This window comes from Mastomys coucha, unplaced genomic scaffold, assembly GCF_008632895.1.
Source record: "Mastomys coucha isolate ucsf_1 unplaced genomic scaffold, UCSF_Mcou_1 pScaffold22, whole genome shotgun sequence".
NCBI classification, from domain to species: Eukaryota; Metazoa; Chordata; class Mammalia; order Rodentia; family Muridae; genus Mastomys; species Mastomys coucha.
The window spans coordinates 24,439,160-24,463,175 of record NW_022196905.1 but is presented as its reverse complement, the minus strand read 5'-3'; the positions used below and the strand labels follow the sequence as shown (position 1 = coordinate 24,463,175).

At 44.2% G+C, this 24,016-nt stretch overlaps 2 protein-coding genes across 3 annotated transcripts in view; one reads left to right on the top strand and one right to left on the bottom strand.

Annotated features, from left to right (window-relative positions):
• The window catches only part of LOC116069279 (up-regulator of cell proliferation), a 43,495-nt gene extending 41,537 nt beyond the window's left edge, over nt 1-1,958 (bottom strand). Inside the window, exon 1 of the mRNA XM_031339811.1 lies at nt 1,464-1,958. The gene's annotated coding sequence lies outside the window, so the exon portion shown is untranslated. The remainder of the gene's footprint in view (nt 1-1,463) is intronic.
• On the top strand, nt 1,689-22,179 carry Ube2d4 (ubiquitin conjugating enzyme E2 D4 (putative)). Of its 2 annotated transcripts, none has more exons than XM_031339814.1 (7): nt 1,689-1,820; nt 7,325-7,388; nt 11,278-11,309; nt 11,411-11,488; nt 17,590-17,695; nt 19,333-19,426; nt 21,362-22,179. In XM_031339814.1, the coding sequence occupies exons 1-7, from the start codon at nt 1,797-1,799 to the stop codon at nt 21,405-21,407; spliced, it is 444 nt and encodes a 147-aa protein (XP_031195674.1). In that variant the 5' UTR covers nt 1,689-1,796; the 3' UTR covers nt 21,408-22,179. The 2 variants fall into 2 exon arrangements, with proteins under 2 accessions (XP_031195674.1, XP_031195673.1); XM_031339813.1 differs by having other exon boundaries at nt 19,333-19,504.
• Nucleotides 22,180-24,016: the final 1,837 nt, after the last annotated feature.

The window sequence follows — 24,016 nt, the reverse complement described above, 5'->3', positions numbered from 1 at the left end:
CAGCCACATGGTAGTTCACAACTATCTATAATGGGATCTGATGCCCTCTTCTGGGATGTCTGGAGACAGCCACAGTGTACTCATATACATTAAATATAGAAAGAAAGAAAGAAAGAAAGAAAGAAAGAAAGAAAGAAAGAAAGAAAGAAAGAAAGAAAAAAGAAAGAAAGAGAGAGGAAGGAAGAAAGAGAGAAAGAAATTTTTTTAAAAAAATGTAGAAGGTGCAGGATGGGTGGATCTCTGTAAGCTGAATGAAGGCCAGCCTGGTCTACAGAGTGAGCTCCAGGATAGCCAGGGCTATAGAGAAACCCTGTCTTGAAAGATCTACCTGCCTCTGCCTCTTGAGTGATGGGATTAAAGGCATGGGCCAGCACCACCATAGCATAACTAAAGTTAAGGAAATAAAGCTTACAGACAGCAGATCCTGAGAATCACAAAGAGCCCTGAATATATCCCCACAGGCCACACGGCTTCCCTGTGTTGTTTTGGAAGAGGGTGAAGTCTGGTAAGGCTTATATTTTAGAGGACAGTTCATGACATGTGTTTAGGACAAATTGGGGGAATAGGTAAATAGAATATAGGATTCTGGCTGGGAAACCATTTAAGTATCCAATTCATTGTTTTTGTTTTGGGCAGGGTTTGTATGTATGTGGTGCAGGAACATGACAGAGGTCAGAGTAGAATGCCAGATATAGCCTTCTACTCTCTGTGCCTTACTGCCTTTGACGCAAGGTCTCTCACTTAACTGGAAGCTCTCTGTCTATGCTAAGTTAACTCCAGGGCTCCTGTCACCCCATCTACCCTGTGCTGGGGTTAAGACACGAGCAACCAAACTCCACTTTTTATGTGGGTGCTCATGAACTCAGGTCCCTATGCCTGTACCACAAACACTCATTTACTATCTCCTCAACTCCTCTATTTGTTTTAAATTTTCCTTTGGGGAATTTTTTTTTTTTAAATGGTCTTACTCTGCAATCCAGGCTGGCCTCAAAGTCACTATGTAGCCCAGTCTGGTGTTGGAACACCTTTGGTCCAGAGCAACTGCATTAGCATACCCTATTAGGTATATCTGTCTGGAAAAAAATACATATTATCACTTACATATACAGTCCATATTCTTTACTGTATGAGATACGCTGATACTTTGTATTTTACCATATTCTATTTCACTTTCAAGATGTTGGCTACAATCTATTACACCGATTTTGTGACATACTAAGTTCGTTACTACTTGGTCTTAAACACCTCGGATGTCTTGTGGGGAAAGGGAAGCAGAGGTTAGCTTGGGGTGTGCACTTTCAGGCTGAGCCTCAATAGCGGCAGTGCAATGAAACCAACTAAGTACTACTGAAAAATGCAGCTCTCCAGACATGTAGATGCATTTGTGCTCGCACCTACGCGTACTCAGAAATAATCTGTAACACTTCTGCCCAGAAAGCATATAAAAGCGAATGTATACTTACAGAGCAAGCACTAAGCTCAGGAGTTAAATGACAGCCTGGGGAGAAGCCCAGGTAGGGGCAGAGAGCATTGCGTGTGGCACCTGCGGTGTGAGGCACGTCGTGGTGCCCAGGCCCTTGCCTAGCAGAAACCAGAGCCACAGGGCCGAGTGACGGTGGCCGAGTAACTGACCGTGCACGACAGGGTTTTCAGACCCGGGACTGCTACGCGCACAAGTTACCCACAGTGCACCGCGGCGCGCACGCGTAGACCGCCGCTCCCGGCGTGCAGCGCCGCGGCCCAGGCGGCCGCCTTAGGCTGCCCCGCAGGGCCGGTGGGGCCCGAGCAGCTGGAGCATGGCTCTGAAACGGATCCAGAAGGTAAGCGTGGAGGGAACGGGGTCCTCCCGCCTGTCCACTCCGCGGGCTGCCGCAGCAAATAGAAACCCGCGGCAGGGAGCGTTGACACTTGCCCCGCGCGAGGCGGAACCGCCGCCGGCGCAGATTTAGGAGGTGGATGCGCGCGCGGGGCCAGTGGCTCGCGGGGGCGGAGTCACGCGACCGTGCCACGTGCGCGCGCAGCCGCGGGCAGGCGTTTAGGGAAACAGTGGGAAAGTCTTACCAGGTGCCTAGCAAGAGAGGATGAGCTGCGGGGAGTAGTTCATCCTGTAGATAACGGTTTTGTATTAGTCCATTAACCTAGAGTCTGATAGATGCATCGCAGAAAACATAGAATAGAACAACTTCTGTTCTGCTGTTCCACCAATCCACCCTTTACCATTTGTTAACGTTTTAGCGTATCTACTTTTCGTCCTTTTCCTAAAGAAAATTATTCTATATTTCTATGTTGTTTTTTGTTTGTTCGTTTTGGTTTGTTTTTGTTTTTGTTTTTTGAGACAGGGTCTCTATGTAGTCCTGGCTGACCCGGAACTCTATGTAGACAAGGCCAACCTCAGCTCACAGAGATCCACCTGCCTCTGCCTTCCGAGGGGCGTGCACCACCATAACCTGAATTATACTATAATTTATGATCTATCTTTTCACATAGTATTAAAAGCTGGGGTTTTCTATGCTGCAACATAGTATTTATAACCGCTTTTTAAATAGATTTGCTTATTTTTAATTTGTGTGTATGCATTTTGCCTGCATATATGTTAAGTGCCCCCAGAGGCCAAAAGAGGGCATGTGTTGCTCAGGAACTGCTCACTTACATGTGGTTGTAAGGTGCTTTATGTAGATGCCAAGAATCATACTCAGGAGCTCTAGAAGAGCAGGAGTTCATGCCCTTAACCGCTGAGCGATCTCTCCAGCCCTATAACCCTAACTTTTAGCATTAGCATGATTCTTCCCACCAAGTGGACCAAGGTATGTCTCAGTCAGATTTCTGTTGCTGTGATATAAACACCATAACCAGAAGCAATTTGGGGAGGAAAGGGTTTGTTTGGCTTAAAGCTTATATAGTCCATCATCAGAGGAAGCCAGAGCAGGAACCTGGTGGCAAACACTAAAGAGGAGGCCATGGAGCAGTACTGCTTACTGGTGTGTGCCAGTTTGCTTTATTATGTACCCCAGGACCATGTACCCAGATATGGCACCATGCACAGTGGGCTGGGTTCCTCTCCATCAGTCATGTCAGGTAAATGTCCCACAGATTTGTCTACAGGACAGTCTGATGGAGGGATTTTCTTGGTTGAGGTTACCTCTTCCCAAATGACCCTGGTTTGTGTCAACTTGACAAAAAACTAACAACCAACTCAGTCAGCCCCTTATCAACTTAATATACCAATAGATTATTATTAAGCCACAATCTTTTTTTATCCCCAAGATCTCATAATAATATCACAATACAAAATGCATTGCAACTTTTAAGTAATGTGCTTTTTTTTTAAAAAAAAAGTTCTTTTATGAATATTGGTGTTTTCTCTGCATGTATGGCTGTGCATCATATGCATGCTTGGTACTCCGTGGAGATCAGAAGAGGACGTCAGATCCTCTTGGACTAGACTTATAGATGTTTATGAGCCACCATGTAGGTGTCGGGAGCAAGTGCTCTAACCACTGAACAGTCTCTTTGGTTGTCATTACAACTTTATAAAGTCCCAAAGTCATTAAAAACGTAAACACTTTAAAAGGTCAGTCTAGCCGGGCAATGGTGGTGCATGCCTTTAATCCCAGCACTTGGGAGGCAGAGGCAGGCGGATTTCTGAGTTCAAGGCCAGTCTGGTCTACAGAGTGAGTTCTAGGACAGCCAGGGCTACACAGAGAAACCCTGTCTCAAAAAACCACACACACACACACACACACACACACACACAAACAAAACAAAACAAAAAACCCAAAATTAAAAAAAACAAAAAATAAAAAGTCAGTCTGGAGAGATGGCTCAGCAGTTAAGCATGTTTGTTGCTCTTTCAAAGGACTTAGATTTGATTCCCAGCATCCACATGGTGGCTCACAGCAGTTCACATTCCAGTTCTGGGGGATCAGGTGCCCTCTTTTGATATCCATGGTCACCGAGCACGCATGTGGTGCACATACATACATGGAGGCAAAACATTTACACATAAAAAATATAATGAAAATAATCTAATTTTTTTTTAAATTAAAGTCCGGTCTCTTTAAAATATCCAAAGTTGAAGCCAGGTATGGTGCCACATGACTTTAACCCCAGTACTCAAGAGGCTGAGACAGGTGGGTCCCTGATTTCATGGCCAGCCTGATCTGCAGAGCAAGTTCTAGGACATCTAGGACTACATAGAAATTTTGTCCTCAAAAAACTAACTAAATAAATAAATTTTTCTTAACTGTTAAGTTCTTATAAAATGATGTTATAAACATTCTATTCCAAGAGGGAAGAACCAGGACACAGTTACAATCAAATCAAAACAAAACCCAAATCCTCCCCATAGTGTGAACAGTTGCTTAGTGTATGGTTTCTGGGCTAGGGCTCATGATCTTACCGCTCTGAGGGGCTTAGGAAGCTTCCCTTTCCTGGCTCTGTCCCAGCAACCACATGGTGGCTCACAACCATCTATAATGGGACCTGATGTCCTCTTCTGAAAACAGATACAGTGTACTCATACACATAAAGTAAATAAATCTTTTTTAAAAAAAAAATCTTAATAAGAGGCTAATTTATGCTGGGCAGTGGTGGTACACACCTTTAATCCCAGCACTTGGGAGGCAGAGGCAGGTGGATTTCTGAGTTCGAGGCCAGCCTGATCTACAGAGTGAGTTCCAGGACAGCCAGGGCTACACAGAGAAACCCTGTCTCGAAAAACAAACAAACAAACAAACAAAAAAGAAGCTAATTTATTACACCCTTCTCTTTTACATGACCTTAGGATAATCCCCTTTTCTAAAGTGTGGTCTCTTAGCCAGACACTTAGTCAGCCCAGCGGAATTAACTCTTATGTTTTTGGGTAGCTTGGAATTGTTGGTCTCCATCCAAACCAGATGTAAAATCTGTTGTCATGATCAGGAGGAGATAGCTTTCTCTTAAGGGGCAGTCAGTGCCGCTGTAACATTCACCCCTCTGAAGAGGTAATCCTAAAACCTTTTGAGAGATAAGCAAGATTAGGGAATAATAAAATCTATTCCTATCAAGAAATCTAGAGAGAGCGACAGAACAGGGAAGAGGAGAAGCCAAGATGAAGGCAGACAGACAGGAAGAAGATCCTGAACCAGCGTGGCTTTAAATAGCCACAGGTAGTTATGATATCACAAAGGATAGAATAATTGGGATAATTTGTCTAATCTAGGTGGGCAGCTTTTATCATTATCAATTGGTCCTGAATTACTGTATTGGCATCTTGTGAATTGAGAATTTATTGATACATAAATCTGGTTGGTTAATTATAAAAAGAGAAAGAAAGAAAGAAAGAAAGAAAGAAAGAAAGAAAGAAAGAAAGAAAGAAAGAAAAGAAAATCCAGACATACAGTTCCACAGCTGTTCACTAGAAGAGATCAATGTCTGGACTGGAGTCTCACACTGTCTAAGCAAAGGTGCTTATTCACCACAACTCCTAACTGGCGTTCACAGCCAAGGAACCAAGACCATTCCTAGAACTGCTTCTTTTGGGATCTCAGGCCCTAAACTGCCTAAGTAATCTTTTTTTATTCTTTTTTTTTAAATTTATTATAAATAAGTACACTGTAGCTGACGTCAAACACACCAGAAGAAGGCATCAGATCTCGTTACAGATGGTTGTGAGCCACCATGTGGTTGCTGGGATTTGAACTCAGGACCTCTGGAAGAGCAGAGTCAGTGCTCTTAACCTCTGAACCATCTCTCCAGCCCTGCCTAGCTAATCTTTATCTCCTGTTCCCATCATCCCCACTCACGAAGAATTAACCCTGTAGTTGCTTGTATTTCGAATGCTAATTATGTTCCCCAAAAAACTGTATGAGAGTGAATGCACATAGCTTCTGGGAACCTGCCCCCAGTTTGTTCTGACTCTATATAAATAAAGATGCCAACAGCCAATAACTGGGGGTAGGGGGAGACAGGCGGGATTTGAGGATTTGAGGGCTTGGGACTGGAAGGATAGAGAAAGGAAGAGGAGATCTGCTGTACCAGGAGAGTGTGGAGGGGAGGAGAGATGCCAAGCCTGAGAAGAGTGCAGGACACTCTTCTGAGAGAGGCAATGGGCGCCATGTGAAGGATCTGAGAGAGCACAGCCCAGAGGGCTGCCCAACTGGGTCCAGGGCAGCCAAGATAAAACACTGAGTTAGTAAGTATTCACTTGGGATTAACCACATGGAGGTTAGGCCAGCTGTTGTGTTGTTTAAGGCATATTAAAATATAAAGGCTGAGTGTGTGTCTTTTATTAGGAACCTAAACCACTGGGGAGGGTAGCAAACCTGCTTCAACAAACCCCAGTTATCATTTCGGAGTTGGGATGATAATCTGTCTGACTTCTTTGAGCTTATTGGGGTCCTTGGGTGTGGCAGTTGGGCTACCCTTCCAGTGGACTCATCTAAGGGACCCTGAAATAGCATTAATGGTCCCATTTGTACAGCAGCCTGATATGGTGAGGAAAGGAAGTTCTTGAAAAGAAACTTTCAAGAGGAACTTGAAAGGAAGTACCTGGGAAGAAACATCAGGGAAGATGTTGGAGCAGAGAAAATGGTTCCATTCTCCAAGAACTGGCATGAGCTTGTATAAGCCCTAGACAGACAACCAAGAAGACAGAACAGGTCATTTTAAAGTGTTCAAAGTCTGGTGGGATCCCTTGATAGGCTCATAAGAACATTCATTCATTAGGCTCCTCCTCAGCTGATTTTTTGTTTGGCTCTAAAGCTTGGCTCCACCCGGATATGCTTCTAGGTATGGATTTAGGGTGCCTTCCAACTTCAAACAATCCAATCAAGAAAATCTCTCACAGCTGCTTGCATTTTAATGACTCTAGATTGAGTCTAGTTGACAATCAAGATTGTCCATCATAAGCAACTTCACAAGTTATAGCCAGGCATTCCAAAAGGTCTCATTTTGATCTTCATTTTGTTCTTAGGTACAAACTGTTGCTCACCTCAAACGTTATATTTTTATTTTGTGTATGTGTGTGTGTATCAATGTGTGTGTGTATGTGTGTGTATGTGTGTGTCGCATGTGTAAGGATGCCCTTGGAGGCAAGATGGGGGTATTGGATCACCTGGAACTGAAGTGGTTGTGAGCCCCATAAAGTGGGTGCTGAAAGAGCAGCAAGTGCTTTTAGCTGCTGAGCATCTCTAGTCTGTCCAGGAACTCTTGACTGTCTTGTATCCACCTCTGTAAGTAGCCTCCTGCCTAGCCTTCTTTCCAGCCACCTCCTTCTGCCAGAGCACCAGCGTGCACAGGCAGCTTCCTAGGCACAGAGCAACCTAATTGCTGTCTCTTGTTGTAGGAACTGACTGACTTACAGAGGGATCCTCCTGCTCAGTGTTCCGCAGGACCTGTGGGTGATGACTGTAAGTATGTTTGCAGACTTCAGAAGGCTTGCAACCAAAACCTCCTGTGTCATCAGGGGCCAGACCCCATTTCCTACTCTCCTCACTGAGCAGTTCTTACCATAGCTAATTGTTTTCCTTTCACATACTTATGAATTGCTTCTTGTTTGGTTGGGTTTTGCTGTTTTAATACATGTCTTGTTCAGTAGCTGAGGCTAGCCTGAACATACATTGTAGCCTAGGTTGGCCTCAAACTTGTAATCTTCCTATCTTATTCTCCAGAATAAGACAATTTTTTTAAGTCCGGGAAGATGCTAGAATTATAAATTGTGCCACCTTGCCCAGTGTAGATTGCTTTTTCTTTTCCTTCTTTCTCCTTTTTGTTTTTGTTTGTTTTGTTTTGTTATTTTTGTGTTTAAAGCTTAAGAATCATTTTCCATTGTATTAGAATTTGAGAACAACAACAGAACAGGCAAGCTATAAATTTCTATGGAGAAGAGGAGAAGTAGAGTTCAAGAAAACAGGTGTGGAGTAATGAAGCTCAGCTTCTGCCTGAGGTTGGGAACTGGGTTCTTCAGAGAAGTAGTGAGAACTCAGTAAAGTGGGCAGACTTGGTGAAGATCTGGAAGTTACTGCCTGAATTGCTTTGTCAGTGGGGATCATGAGCTCATATCATTGTGACTGGTCAGGTTGCATTCCAAATGGAGCCTGCACATCAGAAATCATTCTTTCTCTACTGAGTCATAACAAAGACAGGTTGTCCCAGATCAGGCATGGGACACTAGTGAAAATGGTACAGAGACAGTTTTTAGTTATTTAATGTTTAAATGATTTTACATGTATCTTATTATTTTATCTACATGTATGTCTGTACACAACAGTGCCTTCAGAACCCAGAAGAAGACATTGCATCCCCTGGAACTGCATTCACAGATGGCTGTGAGCCACCATGTGGGTGCTAGGAATTAAACCTGGGTGCTCTGGAAGAACAGCCAGTGCTCTTAACCATTGAGCTATTTCTCCAGTCCCTTCACAGTATCTTTTGAGACAGGGTCTCTAACTGAACCTAGAACTCACCTTTTTGACTAGACTGGCTGGGTAACTACCCAGCCCCTAAGATGTACCTATACACATACACACACCATTGCATGCTGCCACATCTGACTTTTACTTGGGTGCTGGGATCCAAACTCAGCTTCTCATCTTTTACAGAAAGCCCATTGAGTCAGCTTCATGGCCCTGTAATTTTTTTTTTTTTGAGACAGTGTAGATTGCCTTAAAATTTGAGCCTCCTGCAAATGGTTATTTTTATGTAATATGTATTTTTCTATCACTTAAAAAAATTTTTTTAAGTCCGGGAAGATGCTTCAATCACTACATAAGGATCTGAGTTATGTACAAAGTACCCACACTGAAGTACATACTTGTATTCCTAGTTCCACTGAGATAGCTAATGGGTAAAAGTATGTTCCATGATCCCCAGAGCACATGTATAAGTGGAGAGAACTGACTGCATAGAGTATGTCCTCTGACTCCACATAACCCATGGCGCATTAGCATCCTACACAGACATTATGTGTGTGTGTGTGTGTGTATGTATGTATATATACATACGGTAATAATAAAAACACAAAAAACAAATAATTAGCATGAGATGGAATTTAAAAAGTCAAAAGCAATAGATGTGATATTTTCTTTTTTTTTTTTTAAAGATTTATTTTATTTATTTTATGAGTATGAGTACACTGTAGCTGTACAGATGGCTGTGAACCATCATGTGTGTGGCTGCTGGGAATTGAACTCAGGACCTCTGCCGGCCCTGCTCGCTCCGACGTAATTCACTGTAGCTGTCTTCAGACATACCAGAAGAGGGCGTCCGATCTCATTATGGGTGGTTGTGAGCCACCATGTGGTTGCTGGGAACCGAGCTCAGGACCTTTGGAAGAGCAATCAGTGCTCTTACCCACTGACCCATCTCGCCAGACCCTAGATGTGATATTTTCAAGCCAGCAAAATGACTCAGCAGGTAAATGCACTTGCTGCTGAAGTCTAATGACCTAAGTTCAGTCCCCAGACTCACCAGTGAAAGGTGAAAGGAAGTAAGGGGCTCCACTTAGTTCCTCTGACCTCTCTGTGCTGTGGCACCACAGGCATGCAGCAATAATGATTTATCTCTTTTTTTAAAGATTTATTTATTTTATGTATATTAGTACACTGTAACTGTCTTCAGACACACCAGAAGAGGGCATCAGATCCCATTACAAATGGTTGTGAGCCACCATGTGGTTGCTGGGAATTGAGCTCAGAACCTCTGGAAGAGCAGTCAGTGCTCGTAACCATTGAGCCATCTCTCCAGTCCAGCAATAATGATTTAAAATGCTTAAAAGAAGTGATATCTTCATTAGCTCAGGCAAGCATTGAAATATTGAGGAAGATCTGTGAGCCAAGGGGTTTGAGAAGATTCTCTTCTATCCTGTGTTCTAAACATAAGTGTTGTCCCTGTCTTGCTGACATGGACTGAGCCTATAGAATATTTGAGCGGGTGACAAGAAAACCAGGATAGGACCATGCCTTAAACCTTGCCTTATATCAGTATCTGTCATGGCTTTATATGAGATGGATTTTTGTGAGAATGAAGACCTCTAAAAACTCACAAGCCCACCCCATTAGTGAAAAGACAGCATTCGTAGAGGCTCTGGAGTCCATTGCCTGGAGTACTCTGGAGCCTTGGATGTGGCTGTTTGGAGCATTCAGGGCACCTTAGTGAGCTCCTTTGTGCTAGGGATAGGCAGAGCAGTAAAGACAGCCCAAGACCCTGCAGACAACAGGAGTTTGATGTCAAAATCTGGCTGCTAAAGGCAGGAACTTGAGAAAACAGGAAGGCTTCATCTTGATTTGTTATCAAAGCCTCAAGCCACTGCCTGGGTCACTGGGTGGGATGGCATGGGTGACCAAGAGGCCCCATAGCCTGACCAAGACTCAGAAAAGGGCTTCAAAATTAATCTAGGGGAAAACTGGGGAACAGAAAAGGCTAGTCAACAGCAACATGTAAAGTGGCAGAAGCCTAGCTAGCATGGGATGTAATTTCATGCAGAGAGAGTGCTAGATTGTAGTCACAGTGGTTACGAGCCCTACTGCTCTTGCAGGGAGCCTGATTTTAGTTCGTAGTACCATTTGTCATCTCCAACTGTCTTCATTTCCAGTTCTAGGGGATTTAACACTGTTCTAGCCTTCTTAGTACCAGGCGTGTGTGTGTGTGTGTGTGTGTGTGTGTGTGTGTGTGTGTACATACATAGATGTACATGCAGACAAAATACCCATACACATAAAGTAAAAATAAATCTTGAAAAAAAAAAATCAAAAGAGCCGGGTGGTGGTGTCAAATGCCTTTAATCCCAGCACTTAGGAGGCAGAGGCAGGTGGATTTCTGAGCTCAAGGCCAGCCTGGTCTACAGAGTGAGTTCCAGGACAGCCAGGGCTATACAGAGAAACCCTGTCTCAGAAAACAAACAAACAAAAAAAAAAAAAAAAAAAAGAATTAGTCTTGACCAAAAAAGATCTGAGGGAAAGTTAAGCTCAGTTCTGAGAGATGCTCATCAGTCGTGCTCATGGCAGGGTCTTGCTAACACCACACCACTGCTGCACAGGTGATGATTGGCAGTAACTGCCTAGGAAACTGAGTTTGGATCTGTGCCATGTTAGTACCTACAACCCTGGCTGCAGCAGCTTCTAAGGGGCTAGAGTCCTAGTGAGTCGTGGAGTTTGAGAGTGCTTCTCAAAGCCCCACATGTGCAGTCGGTGTGAGAAACGAAGTGGTCTTGTGTGGAGCCCAGTAGCACCTTTCCAGTAGAACAGGCACCCTTCCTTCACTGAGGAGCCCTTACATGCCTGTCTCTCTTTTGTCTTGTAGTGTTCCACTGGCACGCCACCATCATGGGCCCGGTAGGTAGTAGTGCTGCATGCATGCACAGCTCCAGGTTGTTTCTGGTACTTCTTCATGTTCCCTGCAGGCACTGATGTCTTCCTCTGTCTTGTCCTTCTAGAATGACAGTCCTTACCAAGGAGGTGTTTTTTTCCTGACCATCCACTTCCCTACAGATTATCCTTTCAAGCCCCCAAAGGTGAGGCTGCCCCCAACTCCTATACTGTTCTGATGAAAGGACAGCTTATGATATCTTGTCCTGATAGAGAGAGTGGTGTGTGTACCTTTTTCCAATGCTCTGCCATTACCAGTCAGTGGTTACAGCCTGCTGAGACTCCTGACATTCACAATTAGCCTTATCTTACAGTTTCTCTTGCTGTGATAAATGTCATGACCAGTAGCTCTTAGGTCACACTCCATCACTAAGGGATATCAGGACAGAAACTCAAGCAGGAACCTGGAGACAGGAATGTGCAGAGACTACGGAGGAATGTTGCTTACTAGTTTGGCTCCTCGTGGCTTGCTTAGCCCGTTTTCTTATACAACCCAGGATCACCTGCCTAAGGGTAACACCACTCATAGTGGGCTGGGTCTTCCCACACCAATCATTAATCAAAAAAATGCCCTACAGATTTGCCTATAGGCTAATCTGATAGACATTTTTCTCAGTTTAGTCCCAAATGATTGGCTTATGTCAAGTTGACAGAAAACTAACCAAGACTGTTGTGGTAAGAGGTTTCCTTAATGAAGTCACAATCTTAAAGATTCTATGGTGCCTTTAGAAAGGATTATAGACCTGACTGGCCACTGTAGGTAGAAGGTACCAGGAGTCTGAAGGAGGAAGCAACAGTGAGGCGTGACAGTGCATAGCTTTAATTTAACTTTAATCCCAGCACTTGGAGAACATAGGCAGGTGGATCTCTGTGAGATTAAGGCCAGCCAAGAGCTATAGAGCTATGCAGTGAGATTCTATCCAAAGAGAGAGAGAGGTGAGGGAGAGGGAGGAAGGGAGGGAGGAAGGGAAAGAAAGGAAGGGAAAGATGAAGGTCCATTTATAAAGCAACTGATGAGGGGGAAGTGTTGTTGTTTTTGTTCGGGTCTTTAGTTATATATTGAAGTGTTTTGGGAAATGCAATATATTGGAGAAAATGGTCCAGGGTTAATTAGGGGCTGTTATAATAGCCACAGATGGCTGTAGGCAAGTTAATGAAGATCCCTAAACTGCCTCTTATCACTGTAGGAGAGTCTATTCAGGCTCTGGCTTCCTTCCTTCCTCAGCTGGTGTGATTTTATGCCTGCCCCAAGGATGTTAAGACAAGGTCCTGGGGGAGGCAGGTATGCTACGGTGCCTGGCTCAGTAAGAGCAAGGAGGGCTGCTGCACACTCTGCACGAACGCAAAGATGAAGTCACTGGCTCATGGAGCCCAAAAAAGTTAGTTTATTTTGTTGTTAAAAGAATTTCAAACATTCTTTCACATACATACCCTGTTGTAGTGACAGTTTTGAAGTTTTGGATTCTTTAAAAAAAGCAGAAATATCATAAGGCTATGTTTTTCTTTTAATCCCGGGTGTGGGATGTGGGGCTGCTTCAGATTGTCACAGCAGCTGACTATGATTTGTCTCATGCTCTAGCAGGGGCATGATTTTGCCAGCTGCAGATGGTTTCTACAATTCAGGGGAAATTTTCAGAGGATAAATAAATGCTAAGACCCTGTGAGGTGGATTAGGTTAGTGGTTGGGTGGGTGATGGGTGTGTACTGGTTGTTGGTTTTTAGCTGTTGGCCATGGTTTGTTAGTCACAAAGAAGAAAGAAGAAATTAGATAGCCTGATGGAGACAGTCAAACTTGCCCTAAGGAACTCTATCTTTTTTTCCTCTCCTTTCTTTTTTTTTTTTTTTTTTTTTTTTTTTTTTTTTTTTTTTTTTTTTTTTTTTTTTTTTTTTTTGGTTTTTTGAGACAGGGTTTCTCTGTGTAGCCCTGGCTGTCCTAGAACTCACTCTGTAGACCAGGCTAGCCTCGAACTCAGAAATCCGCCGGCCTCTGCCTCCCAAGTGCTAGGATTAAAGGCATGCGCCACCACCGCCCGGCTTTTTCTCTCCTTTCTAAATTTAGGGGGTTGAAAGAGTGGAGAAGGAGTGCTGGAGAGATGGCTCAGTGGTTAAGAGCACCAACTGCTCTTCCAAAGGTCCTGAGTTCAAATCCCAGCAACCACATGGTAGCTCACAACCATCCATAATGAGACCTCACGCCCTCTTCTGGTGTGTCTGAAGACAGCTAGTACTTACATATAATAATAAACAAATCTTTAAAAAAAAAAATGAGTGGAGAAGGGTAGAAGAAAGAAGAACCCACCAAGTAGCCAGAGACCAGCTGCCCCCTATGTCTTAGTTTCATTTCTCCAGCGCCTGCTTGCATACCTGGTGCCTGCAGAGGTCCAATAAGGTGTTGGATCCCTTTGTAGTGGAGTTGCAGCCCATTATTGTTGCCATGTGGATCCTGGGAACTGAACGTGGGTCCTCTGCAAGAGCAACAAGTGCTCATGACCACCGAACCATCTCTTCAGCTCTAGTGCATGTATTCTTAAACTGAGTTCCCTTTCCCTATCTGTGTGCTGATGAGCATTCTCAGCCTAAGGAAGAGTGCACAGGCCTTCCCACCTCAATTAGCGCAGTGAAGGCAATCCCCACAGGCCATCTGGAGTCATTAGACCCTCTTCCTAGGGATTCTAGAGTGTGTCAAGTTGATAATCACAAGTAGCCATCACACCATTCTCTCTATAAAGGCTCTAAGGACAATTCCATCAACGAACAGAAGAGACCTGTGTAACAATAGTATGGTTAACCCACTCTTACCTTCTTGCTACCACCTCAATGTTGTGGATTCTCAGATGAAAGACACACAGACACACACACAGCCTTCTGTTTAATTGCCCTAAGCAGCTCAACAGCTGGGCCACTCCTAAACTCCACATTACTAATGTCTCTTGTCCAATACTCCTGAATTATTACTCACTAAAATCTATATTTCATCTCTGCTACCCCAGACCCAGTTGGGGGAGGGACCCCTGGGAACACTCCTCCCCAGCTTTTACATGGCTGTGCACTATCACTTCTCCAGCTCTCAGGCCTGATCTCTCTACTTCCCCAGCATGGCAATTGTAAAAATCTCTTCTTCCTGGTGGGGAGGGGTAGGGGTTGAGGGTAGGGGGTTCCCTTTCCTGAGAAATCTAACATCCTGCTTCTGTCTCCCTGCCCTGCCATTGGCCGTTGGCAACTTTTATTCACCCTCAGCATCTTACAGGCAGATGTGCAGTTCCCTGTAATTTTGGGAGCTGAATTAACAAAATAGCATTAGAACCAATCCACAACAACCTGTTGTTAGGAGGGCCTGTCTGCAGGTTATCTTGTTCTGGCACATGGCTCTTCACACCAGGGCTTCCCACACTCAACTGAGCTTACCTTTGCATAAATTGAATACAGAGACATGCCAAAAAGACACAAGCAGTGGCTGACACCAAGAGCCAGGTGGCAGTGGATATTTCTCTAATGAGCAGGCACTGCATAAGTTCAAACAGGGAGGTGACTACAGTGGACACCACAAGAGAGCAAGCCTTTGTGAGCAGGAAATTCCTATGGGGAGAGAGGCCCACGTGTTTACAGCTGAGAGTGGGGTCTGTATAACCACTGTGTGGGCATCAGTTAAGAAGCTTGACAGAGACAACTTTGAGAAACAACCAATTAAAGTAGGCCTCTACCTCCATACATGTTCTGTGTTCACTATTATTATTATTATTATTATTATTATTATTATTATTAATCAATTAATTGTTATTATATGGCAAAAAGTAGCAGGATAGCTTGTGTGTGTAATCCCAGCTTTTAGAAGGTAGATCCAGAAAGATCAGGAGTTCAAGGCCAGCTTGGGCTACATGAGACCCTACCTCAAAAAAACATCAAAAATACTAATACAGATCTGTGGTCCCAATATTTAGAAGCTTCAGACAGGAGGATCTCAAGCTTGAGACCAGCTTAGGCTTCAGAACATAAAGACAGCATGGTGGTACATACTATACAGTTGGTATGTTTCTTAAAAGAGTAAAGGGTTTACCTTCAAAGAAAATGTATCAGTGTTTAGACAAGGATTTTCTGACCCTAGGAGAAATTAGGCAAGACTGTGTGATTGTTATAAGACATTGAGACAGATAACACCTGAAGTTCTGAAGTTAGGCCCTGCCTGAGAAAAGCATGTGGGAAAAGATCTTCAAGTTCACATTCACACTGCCCTTGTACACTTGTTTTTTTTTTTAAGTATATTTTAAGGCTCATTGGTAGAGTTGGTAGGAGTAGGACTGAAGAGGGACCCAATTCTCATCCTGTTGCTTAGCTAAAGTACACATGATTTGGAGCAACTTGTCCTTGGTGTAGAGGATAATCATGGCTTCCATATCAACTCTGGTATCAGCTTAGTTTCCTGGGGAGATATGTATTCACTCTAGATAGAGCAACTATGGCAGACAGATACAGGAATGACACCACCCAAGGCCAGCTGGCCTGGTGAGCAGATGAGTTCAGCTGGGATTACTGAATGGAACAGGAGTTAGCTCTGGAAGAACAGGCAATGTAGGGTTGGCTCTACAATCAAAAAAGGATCTCTTCCAGGCTGTAGTGATAGCTCAGTGGTTAAGAGCATTTTCCTCTCTTCCAGAGGACCCAAGTTTGATTCTTCGTATCCACATGGTACCTCACAATTATCTATAACTCCAGTTTATGGGTTTCAGACTCCCTCTTCTGACCTCTGTGGACACTGCACACACATGGTGCATGCAGGCAAAATGCTCATGCACATAAAGTAAAAATTAATACATCTTTAAAAGAATTTTCCCTGGGGGCTGGAGAGATGGTTCAGTGGTTAAGAGCACTGACTGCTTTTCCAGAGGTTCCAAGTTCAATTCCCAGCAACCGCATGGTGGCTCACAACCATCTGTAATGAGATGTGATGTTTTCTTCAGGTGTATCTGAAGACAGCAACAGTGTACTCTCATATATAAAATAAATAAATCTTACAAAAAGAAAGAAAAACAATGAATTTCTCCCCTTTCCCAGCAGCTGTCCTCCTGGCCACACACTGGCAGTGTTATGTACTTTGTGAGCCCTTCCTCCCCTCCACAAGGACCTGTTGGGAGGCCCTGTGCAGTGATGATCTCATGTGCATAATCACAGCTGCTCTATTTCTAGTTGGCAGTGGCTATGCCATTCCCTGCAGCATGTGTTCCATGACGCCAGAGTACATCAACATGTTCCTGATGAGGGGACTCAGACCTAGAGAGATTGTATTAAGACATGACTTGTGAGCTGGGGTGGACATCCATAGCACTCAGAAAGCTGGTGCAAGATGTAAAGTTAGATGCCTATTCAGGATCCTATTGAGTTCTAGGTCAGCCTTAGCTACATGGATCCTGCCTAAATGTGTAGGAGAGGGCCAGTAGTAAGCATTTGAAGGCTAGATGCTCTTGTCCAAGTGTTACCCAGGCCTGATCCTGTTTAGTCTGAGATCAGAAGAGGTCAGGCAGGTTCAGGGTGAACTCTGAGAAGAGACTGTTAAATGGGTAGAGTCTGGGATTACCTGTTAATGGTACATCTTAGTCCCATGGTGCTTCTTTTCCTCGATAAAACAAAATGTCTATGCTTGGTGTTCAGCTGAAACCAATGATGGATGAAATAAAAATTTTCATGTGGACACAGCAGCACACATCTTTAATCCCAACACTTGGAATGCAGAGGCTATGAATTTGAGGCTTAATCTGGTATGCATAGTGAGTTCCAGGACAGCCAGAGCTACATAGTGAGACCCTGTCTCATAAAAACAAACAAAAAATATTTTTGGGTTTTATTTTTTGTTTTTCCCATCTAAGCCATCTAGACTAAAGTAGCTAATCAAAGAGTGAGGGTGAGTTTTCTCTGGCTGATTCTTATGCTGACTGTTTCTTCATTGTAACCATAATTAGAGTTGTGTTTTCCATAGATATTTGGGCTTTTGGGTTCATCCTACCATATTTGTGCTTGTTATTCACGGCACACTGCATTGGGAAGTTGGCATCCATCCCCCATGTTCAAAATTAGAATGCAGTAAGAAATGGGTTAGGGTGCTTTTACTTCTCTTAAGGTTGCCTGCCTGTGTGTGCCCCATTAGAAGCTGGGGTGGGTGTCCTGCCAACACAGTCAGCAGTAGCTACTTCACTTCACTTGGACTATTTTCCAGATTTCCCTGAGGCTTATCTGACTTGATGTCTTGTTTTCACAGGTTGCTTTCACTACCAGAATCTATCACCCTAATATCAACAGCAATGGCAGCATTTGCCTGGACATCCTGAGATCACAGTGGTCCCCAGCATTGACTGTGTCCAAAGGTAGAGACACTGACATGTATTCAACATGCTGGGCTCACGTTCCCCCTTGCTGACTAGTGGACATGGAAGCTCAGGAAGAATAGGCGGCTTCCCCAGATCACGTAGCCCTGCCCAGTCCTGTGACTACTTCATTCTCCACACTGTAAGGCAATGGCATTGTAAAGCATAGTACCTATGCCCTAGTAATCCTCAGTAGTCAGTTGCTCTGTGATGCTCCAAACTGTCAAATGGGTACAAGAAGATAGCATCAACTTTACTTGCATTTTCACCTAAAAGTTAGAAAGCAAATATTAAACTTTTCTTGTCCTTCCTTCCTTCTTCCCTCCCTCCCCCCTCCTTCCCTTCCTTCCTTCCTTCATCTGCAGACCAGAGCAGACTGTGAGTCATCTCTGAAAGGTCAAATACATGGCCTGATCTCCAGTCTATGCAGAAATTTTCCTTTCCCAAAGCAAGTGATAATGAGCATATTGGTGGACAACAAAAGACTTAAAGGTGCACACCTATGATTAAAGCACCCAGGAGACAGGGGAATGGAGAGTTCAGGGCCAGTCGAGGAGGAACCCCAGCCTCAAAAACAAAAAACAAAACACAATCCCATCTAAACCATGCTATAGAGTGATAGGTAGTCTGGATTGAGTCTGGATAGGTAGATTGAGAATGGGCCTGCAGAGGTAGATGTGGTAAATCCAGAAGGACAGAACTACTATACTATGCAGGATCACAGTGTACTCTACACATCCAGGAAACAGGCTAACATTCTGCCAAAATGGCTCTTTTCTGGGTTGTGCCTCAAGTAGGCAGCCTTATCCCACTGCCCAGTAAAGACAGGGGCAGCCATCAGAGTCTGCCAGCCTCCAGGGCCAGTGGCATCTTAAGTAAGGAGTCAGAAAAGATGGAGGAAAGGGAAATAGCAGCAAGGGCACTTGAGAAAGGACAGGCAGCCCCGAGTGGTGTGGAGGGATGGCCACAACCTTGGAAGGCCAGGCTTTCAGAGCATCGGAAGAGTTGAGTGCCTTCGTTAAGAGAACCTGCCCTTCCCATGGGTAGCTTTACCTGTAGGAAACTAGTCAGGACTTTGGACTCACTGAAGCCAGTTTGTTTTGAGTCATGGTGGATTTAGGGCAGAGCTCAAATACAGTTTTCATTGTTCCATCTGTTGCTCAGCAAGGCCTGGTAAAGTACTTCCTTTGTCCAAGTCCTCTGGAGAGCACAGGAGCAGGGGTGAGGGGGTACTGGTCTCGCAGGTACTGGTCCTGGTTCAGAGTCTCTAACTTCAGCATTCTGAATTCCTTTTTTCTTGCCAGTAAACAAAGACTGCTGGGGCACTAAAGATATGTGGTGTGGGTACAGACTGGGGGTTTGGAAGAGTGTGAGAGCTAAGACCACAGGGGTTTCAGTGAAGGAGGGAAGTAAAGGATGGAACCACATGGAGGAAGGCAGAGTCCTAGAACAGCATACTGTGATTACACTGTAATGTGTGTCCTGCTGGTATTTTAACATCAAATATTGTCATGACTTGAACAGAATCCTTAAACTGGAGTGTCAAGGAAACAGACTGTACTTTAGGAGGTTCACAGGGCCCACGAGGAACCCACACCTCAGGGCCTCAGCTGACTCACCCTTTCTTTTCTTCCTAGTTCTCCTGTCCATCTGCTCTCTGCTCTGCGACCCCAACCCTGATGACCCACTGGTGCCAGAAATAGCCCACACTTACAAGGCCGACAAAGAGAAGTATGCGCCCTCTTTGGGTTGGCTTTGTGTGCAGCTGCCCAGGTTCCCACGGACATCTTCCTGCCCAAGCAAGCCCATGTATGCAGTGGGTGTGCCCTGGGCTTTGCCTCCTGCCTTTATAACTAACATGTCCTTTGACCAGAGGAGGGAGAAGGCATAAAAGCACTTTGTCCTGTTGGGTAGCTCACCAGCTACCATTGTTGAATCCTAAAATACTGTCAAGCCCTGACCTGAACCCAGCCAACAAAGGACTCAGAAGAATATGACAAGAAAATTCTGGATTAAATTAAAAAGTTTATGACATAAATAAGGGAGTTGCTTGGACACCCTCAGAATGAGCCAAGGTGGGGAACACTGGCAAGGTTAGCTGCTGGTTAAGGTAGAAGTCTGAAGTGTGTCGCTGTTTGATCAGAAGACCCAGCCCTTACTGCCAGCTGCACACACACTGGGTTTGAGACCCAGACTTATAGGACTCCTTACCTTGGCCAGGCCCAATGTTGCACTGAAGCTTGGTTGCTAAAGCACATGCACGAGTCATTATCAAGTGTCAGTCTCTGAGCGGGGGTCAAGTGTGGCAGTCCTGTTAATGGCACGACCCAGTGTGTGGCTCTGGACCTAGATCACCTTCTTTTTTTGTTTGTTTTTTTGGTTTTTTGGTTTTTTTGGACACAGGGTTTCTCTGTGTAGCCCTGGCTGTCCTGGAACTCACTCTGTAGACCAGGCTGGCCTTGAACTCAGAAATCCACCTGCCTCTGCCTCCCAAGTGCTAGGATTAAAGGTGTGCGCCACCACCACCCAGCTTTTTTTAAGATTTTTGATTTATGTATATGTGTGTTTTGCCATGTCCTCAAAAAGGCAAGAAGAGGGCATTGGATTCCCTGAAAATAGAATTGTAGAAAGTAGTTAGCTGCCATGTGGGAGTTGAACCTGGGTCCTCAAGAAGAGGCCAGTGCTCTTAATCACTGAACCATTTCTTCAGTCCCCAGGATTTGCTCTTTTAAAGATTTCTTCAATAAGTCTTTTAGTTCACAAGGTATTTTTATCTAAAGAGATTAGTATAGTAAATGAATTTTTTTTTCCAGAATTTTTTCTTGAGGTCTTTGTAAATCTGATTTCCTTAGTGAAATTTCCTGGTAGCAATCAAAGTACATTTAACCTGACTGGACTTGAAGAGTTTTGCTTGTTTTGGGGTGGTGGTGGTGGTATTTGAGACAGGGTCTCAATGAATAGCCCTGTTGGCTTGTCTACCTACCTCTCTGCCTCTTGATGCTGAGGTTATAGTACACCACTATGCCTGGCTCAAGCGGTATTTGTTTTAACATTTAGCAGAAGCTATTTTAGATAGATAGATCTACTTTCTTAGTATCCTCTACACATTTCTAATTTACCGTTGTAGGGCATCAGTTCTTGTTACAATGTGAAGGTAAATACACATACATATAGAGCCCTCCCTAGGTACCAGGCGTGGTCCATGAGCTTTACGTAGACTTGTCCAGTCTTCCAATAGCCCCACAAAGTAGATCGTGTTTCATGGTAAACAGTCAAGGGAACTAACACACAGGTGACCCAGCTGCAGAAGGTCTCGTGGATTCACAGACTATGCCACCATTCTGGAGTCTTGTGTGCCAGACAGCCTGGAATATTCCAAGCTGCACTCCTTCCACATCTTGTATTCATACTGAAGAAGGGAATGGGAGAGTAAAGATGAGATTTGCATTATTGCATGTTCCACCACACTTAGTTATGGAGAAGCAACAGGAATCACCAAGCTACATCATGCCTGAAGTGCTGCTTTTTCAAGATAGCCTTTGTTTCACTCACCCATCAGCCCCAGATGCCTGAGAGGTAGCAGCATCCCTCCCTTGTTCTCTGCTCCACACTGAAAAGGATACTTATTTCAAGTGAGGTCTTGCTCTGTCTGCTTTTTTCTTCTAGGTACAACAGACTAGCAAGAGAGTGGACACAGAAATATGCTATGTAAGTGCTCCATGGGAGACCCTGTCCAAGAGAAGCTTACCAGGCAGAGTGGCATTGCTGTGAAGCTCGGAGCTCTTGGCCAAGGCACTCATGGAACATCCTCTGTTCAAACATGTGTTGGCACTCACTTCTCTGGCTGCAGCATGTTGGTGCCACTTTCAGCCACTGTGGCCTTGAGAGTACCACACCTGTAATGCCAAATCAGCAACCACTGTTATGATCTACAGTCTTCCTGGCTACACTAGAATCAATCTGGGCACCAGTCTGTCTGCTTGTCTCTGTGGAACCAAGCCATACATGCCTCCCGTACTTGTCCTCAAATGGTGCCACCATGCACTGTGGCACTGTACAGGGGCCCAGCCTGCCCCCTGACCACATGCCCTTTGCCTTTAGAGCACAGTGCTTTCCTGAGGGCCCAGGCAGAGTGGCAGAGTATCTTCATACTTTGTCTGCCACAGAGTCAACCACAGAATTGTATCCTCAGGAGTTCAAGTGCATCTGGAGGCTCCTGGAAATTGGAACAACATTCCCTGAAAGCCACCTTCCTCTATAGCTGCAAACAGCGAGTGAGGAGCATCAGGGCATTTAAAGCATGAACACCCCAAAAAGGATGGGCTCCTCAGACATGGAGAGATTTGGGTTATGCTTTTGTATGTAATGAGGCTTTCCCACTGGAAACTTAACATAAAATTAAAGCATAAGCCATTCACAGACTGGAATACAAGGAAGGAGAGGGACTTTAAATGGAAATAAAATGGAAATTCCTTCAGAAGTGACAGTTGACATTTAAGTTTTCTTTTTTTTCGGAAAATAAACTTAACAGGTTCTTCAGAGATGATTAAGCTTTAACAACTTGGCTTCTTCTGTTGGCTTTTCTGGTGGAGCACACACCTTAAGAGTGCAAAGGTTTGAGGTTAATTACCTAGGAAGACAAGGGTGAGTGCATCTGTGTGTGTAAAAGAATTGGTTTTTGAAAGGATCTTTATGTAGCCTGAGCAGGTCTTGAATCTTCCTGTCTCAAGTCTTCTGAAATCTGGGCTTACTAGCATGTGCCACCACATCTGGCTAGTAAAGAAATTTCTTGAAAGGACTACAAAGAGAGAGGAGATCCAAAGCATTTATAGGAAAGGTTCTTCGTATTTTTTTGTTGTTGTTGTTTTGTTTTTTAAGATGAGCACTCACAGTATAGTCCAGACTAGCCTAAGAAATTCATTGCCACAAGAGAGAACAGGTATACCCATAACACCTAGTCTTAACTTAGTCTTCTGACTTGGTTATAAAGCTTGTCTATTCCCAGGGATTAGTGGTTGGTGAATCATAAAGGGGAGAAAAGAGGAAAACTCTGCCACTAAAAGATCAGGTAAGGCCTTTGAGAGCAAGGAGAAAGAAGTCGCAGATCTAACACTTGAGAATCAGCCAATGGAGATTGGTTTGCTTTAAAATCATATAGCTGGGCATGGTTACACATACCTATAGCCTCAGTATGCAGAAGGAGTAAGTGGAGGAAGGAGGTTCAAGACTAGCCTTGGCCACATAAGACGGTCCACAATAGAAGTTAACCAGTGCCAGTGAGAGTACTATTCTTACCACTTCAGCAATGTCCTGCATTTGCCCACATTTAAGATTTCCTACGTTTAAGATTTTCCACATATAAGATTTTCTCTTTGGGGACTTAATCTTTGTTCCTTACTTTTCAACCTATTGAGAATTGCTCTTTAAATTTCTGTTTTCTAAGAATTTTCTACTGAAGTGTTCTGCAAAGCTTTTACCACATGCTCTCTCCCAAGCTGCAACACTATGTGGTATGTGAAGTCATATACTTAAGCTCAGCAGCACACAGCACTTTGTAGATGATAACCTAGCCAGGAAAGGGGTGCAGTTTCACATCAGAGGCTGGCAGAGGGAAAAAGCCTGGTCCAACATGGTGTTGATGCTATAAGCATCCATCCTTAAATCTTTCAAGCATAGTAGTTTATAACTCCACACAATCTCCAAGCCAGTCCTCTCTACTGGAGAATAAGTAGTAGAAAGAGTAAAATTTAGCCCTCTGATATCCCAGTGTAAATTTCCTCTAATTGATTGCAAGGCTAAAATAAGGTTTTATACCAGCTAGACTACTTGGATAGTCTTGTACTCAGGCAAATCCTTTGGATTCTCTGCCACTGAGAAAGGGCACCTATTTGTCATTTTCCCAGGGCTCTGGTCAACCTGGAGGAAAGAGTCTTGAGTCAAAAGTCTTATTTTGAAAATAAACCATTGTGTGGGTGCATGGACACACGCCTTTAATCCCAGCACTTGGGAAGCAGAGGCAGGGGGATTTGTGAGTTCGAGGCCAGCCTGTTCTACAGAGTGAGTTCCAGGACAGCAGGGCTACACAGAGAAACCCTGTCTCAAACCACCCCCCCACCCCCACCCCCCCGCCAAAATCACAGCATTAGGAAGGTTGCAAACACTGGTTCAAATGATCTGTGAAGAATAAATGACTGTTGGGGCTGTGGGGATGGCTCAATGGGAAAGTGCACTTTTTGCACAAGCTTGAACACCTGAATTCAAACACCCAGCACCTGCTTAAATAGCTGGGTTTGGCTCTGTATATAATGTCAGTACTGTAGA

What these genes read in the sequence shown, in the direction of transcription:
- Ube2d4 (XM_031339813.1), top strand. Translation starts at nt 1,797, where the DNA reads ATGGCTCTGAAACGGATCCAGAAG. An exon ending in AGGACCTGTGGGTGATGACT is followed by an intron (nt 7,389 to 11,277) that starts GTAAGTATGTTT and finishes TTTGTCTTGTAG; the next exon opens with TGTTCCACTGGCACGCCACC. An exon ending in TCCTGCCCAAGCAAGCCCAT is followed by an intron (nt 19,505 to 21,361) that starts GTATGCAGTGGG and finishes TTTTTCTTCTAG; the next exon opens with GTACAACAGACTAGCAAGAG.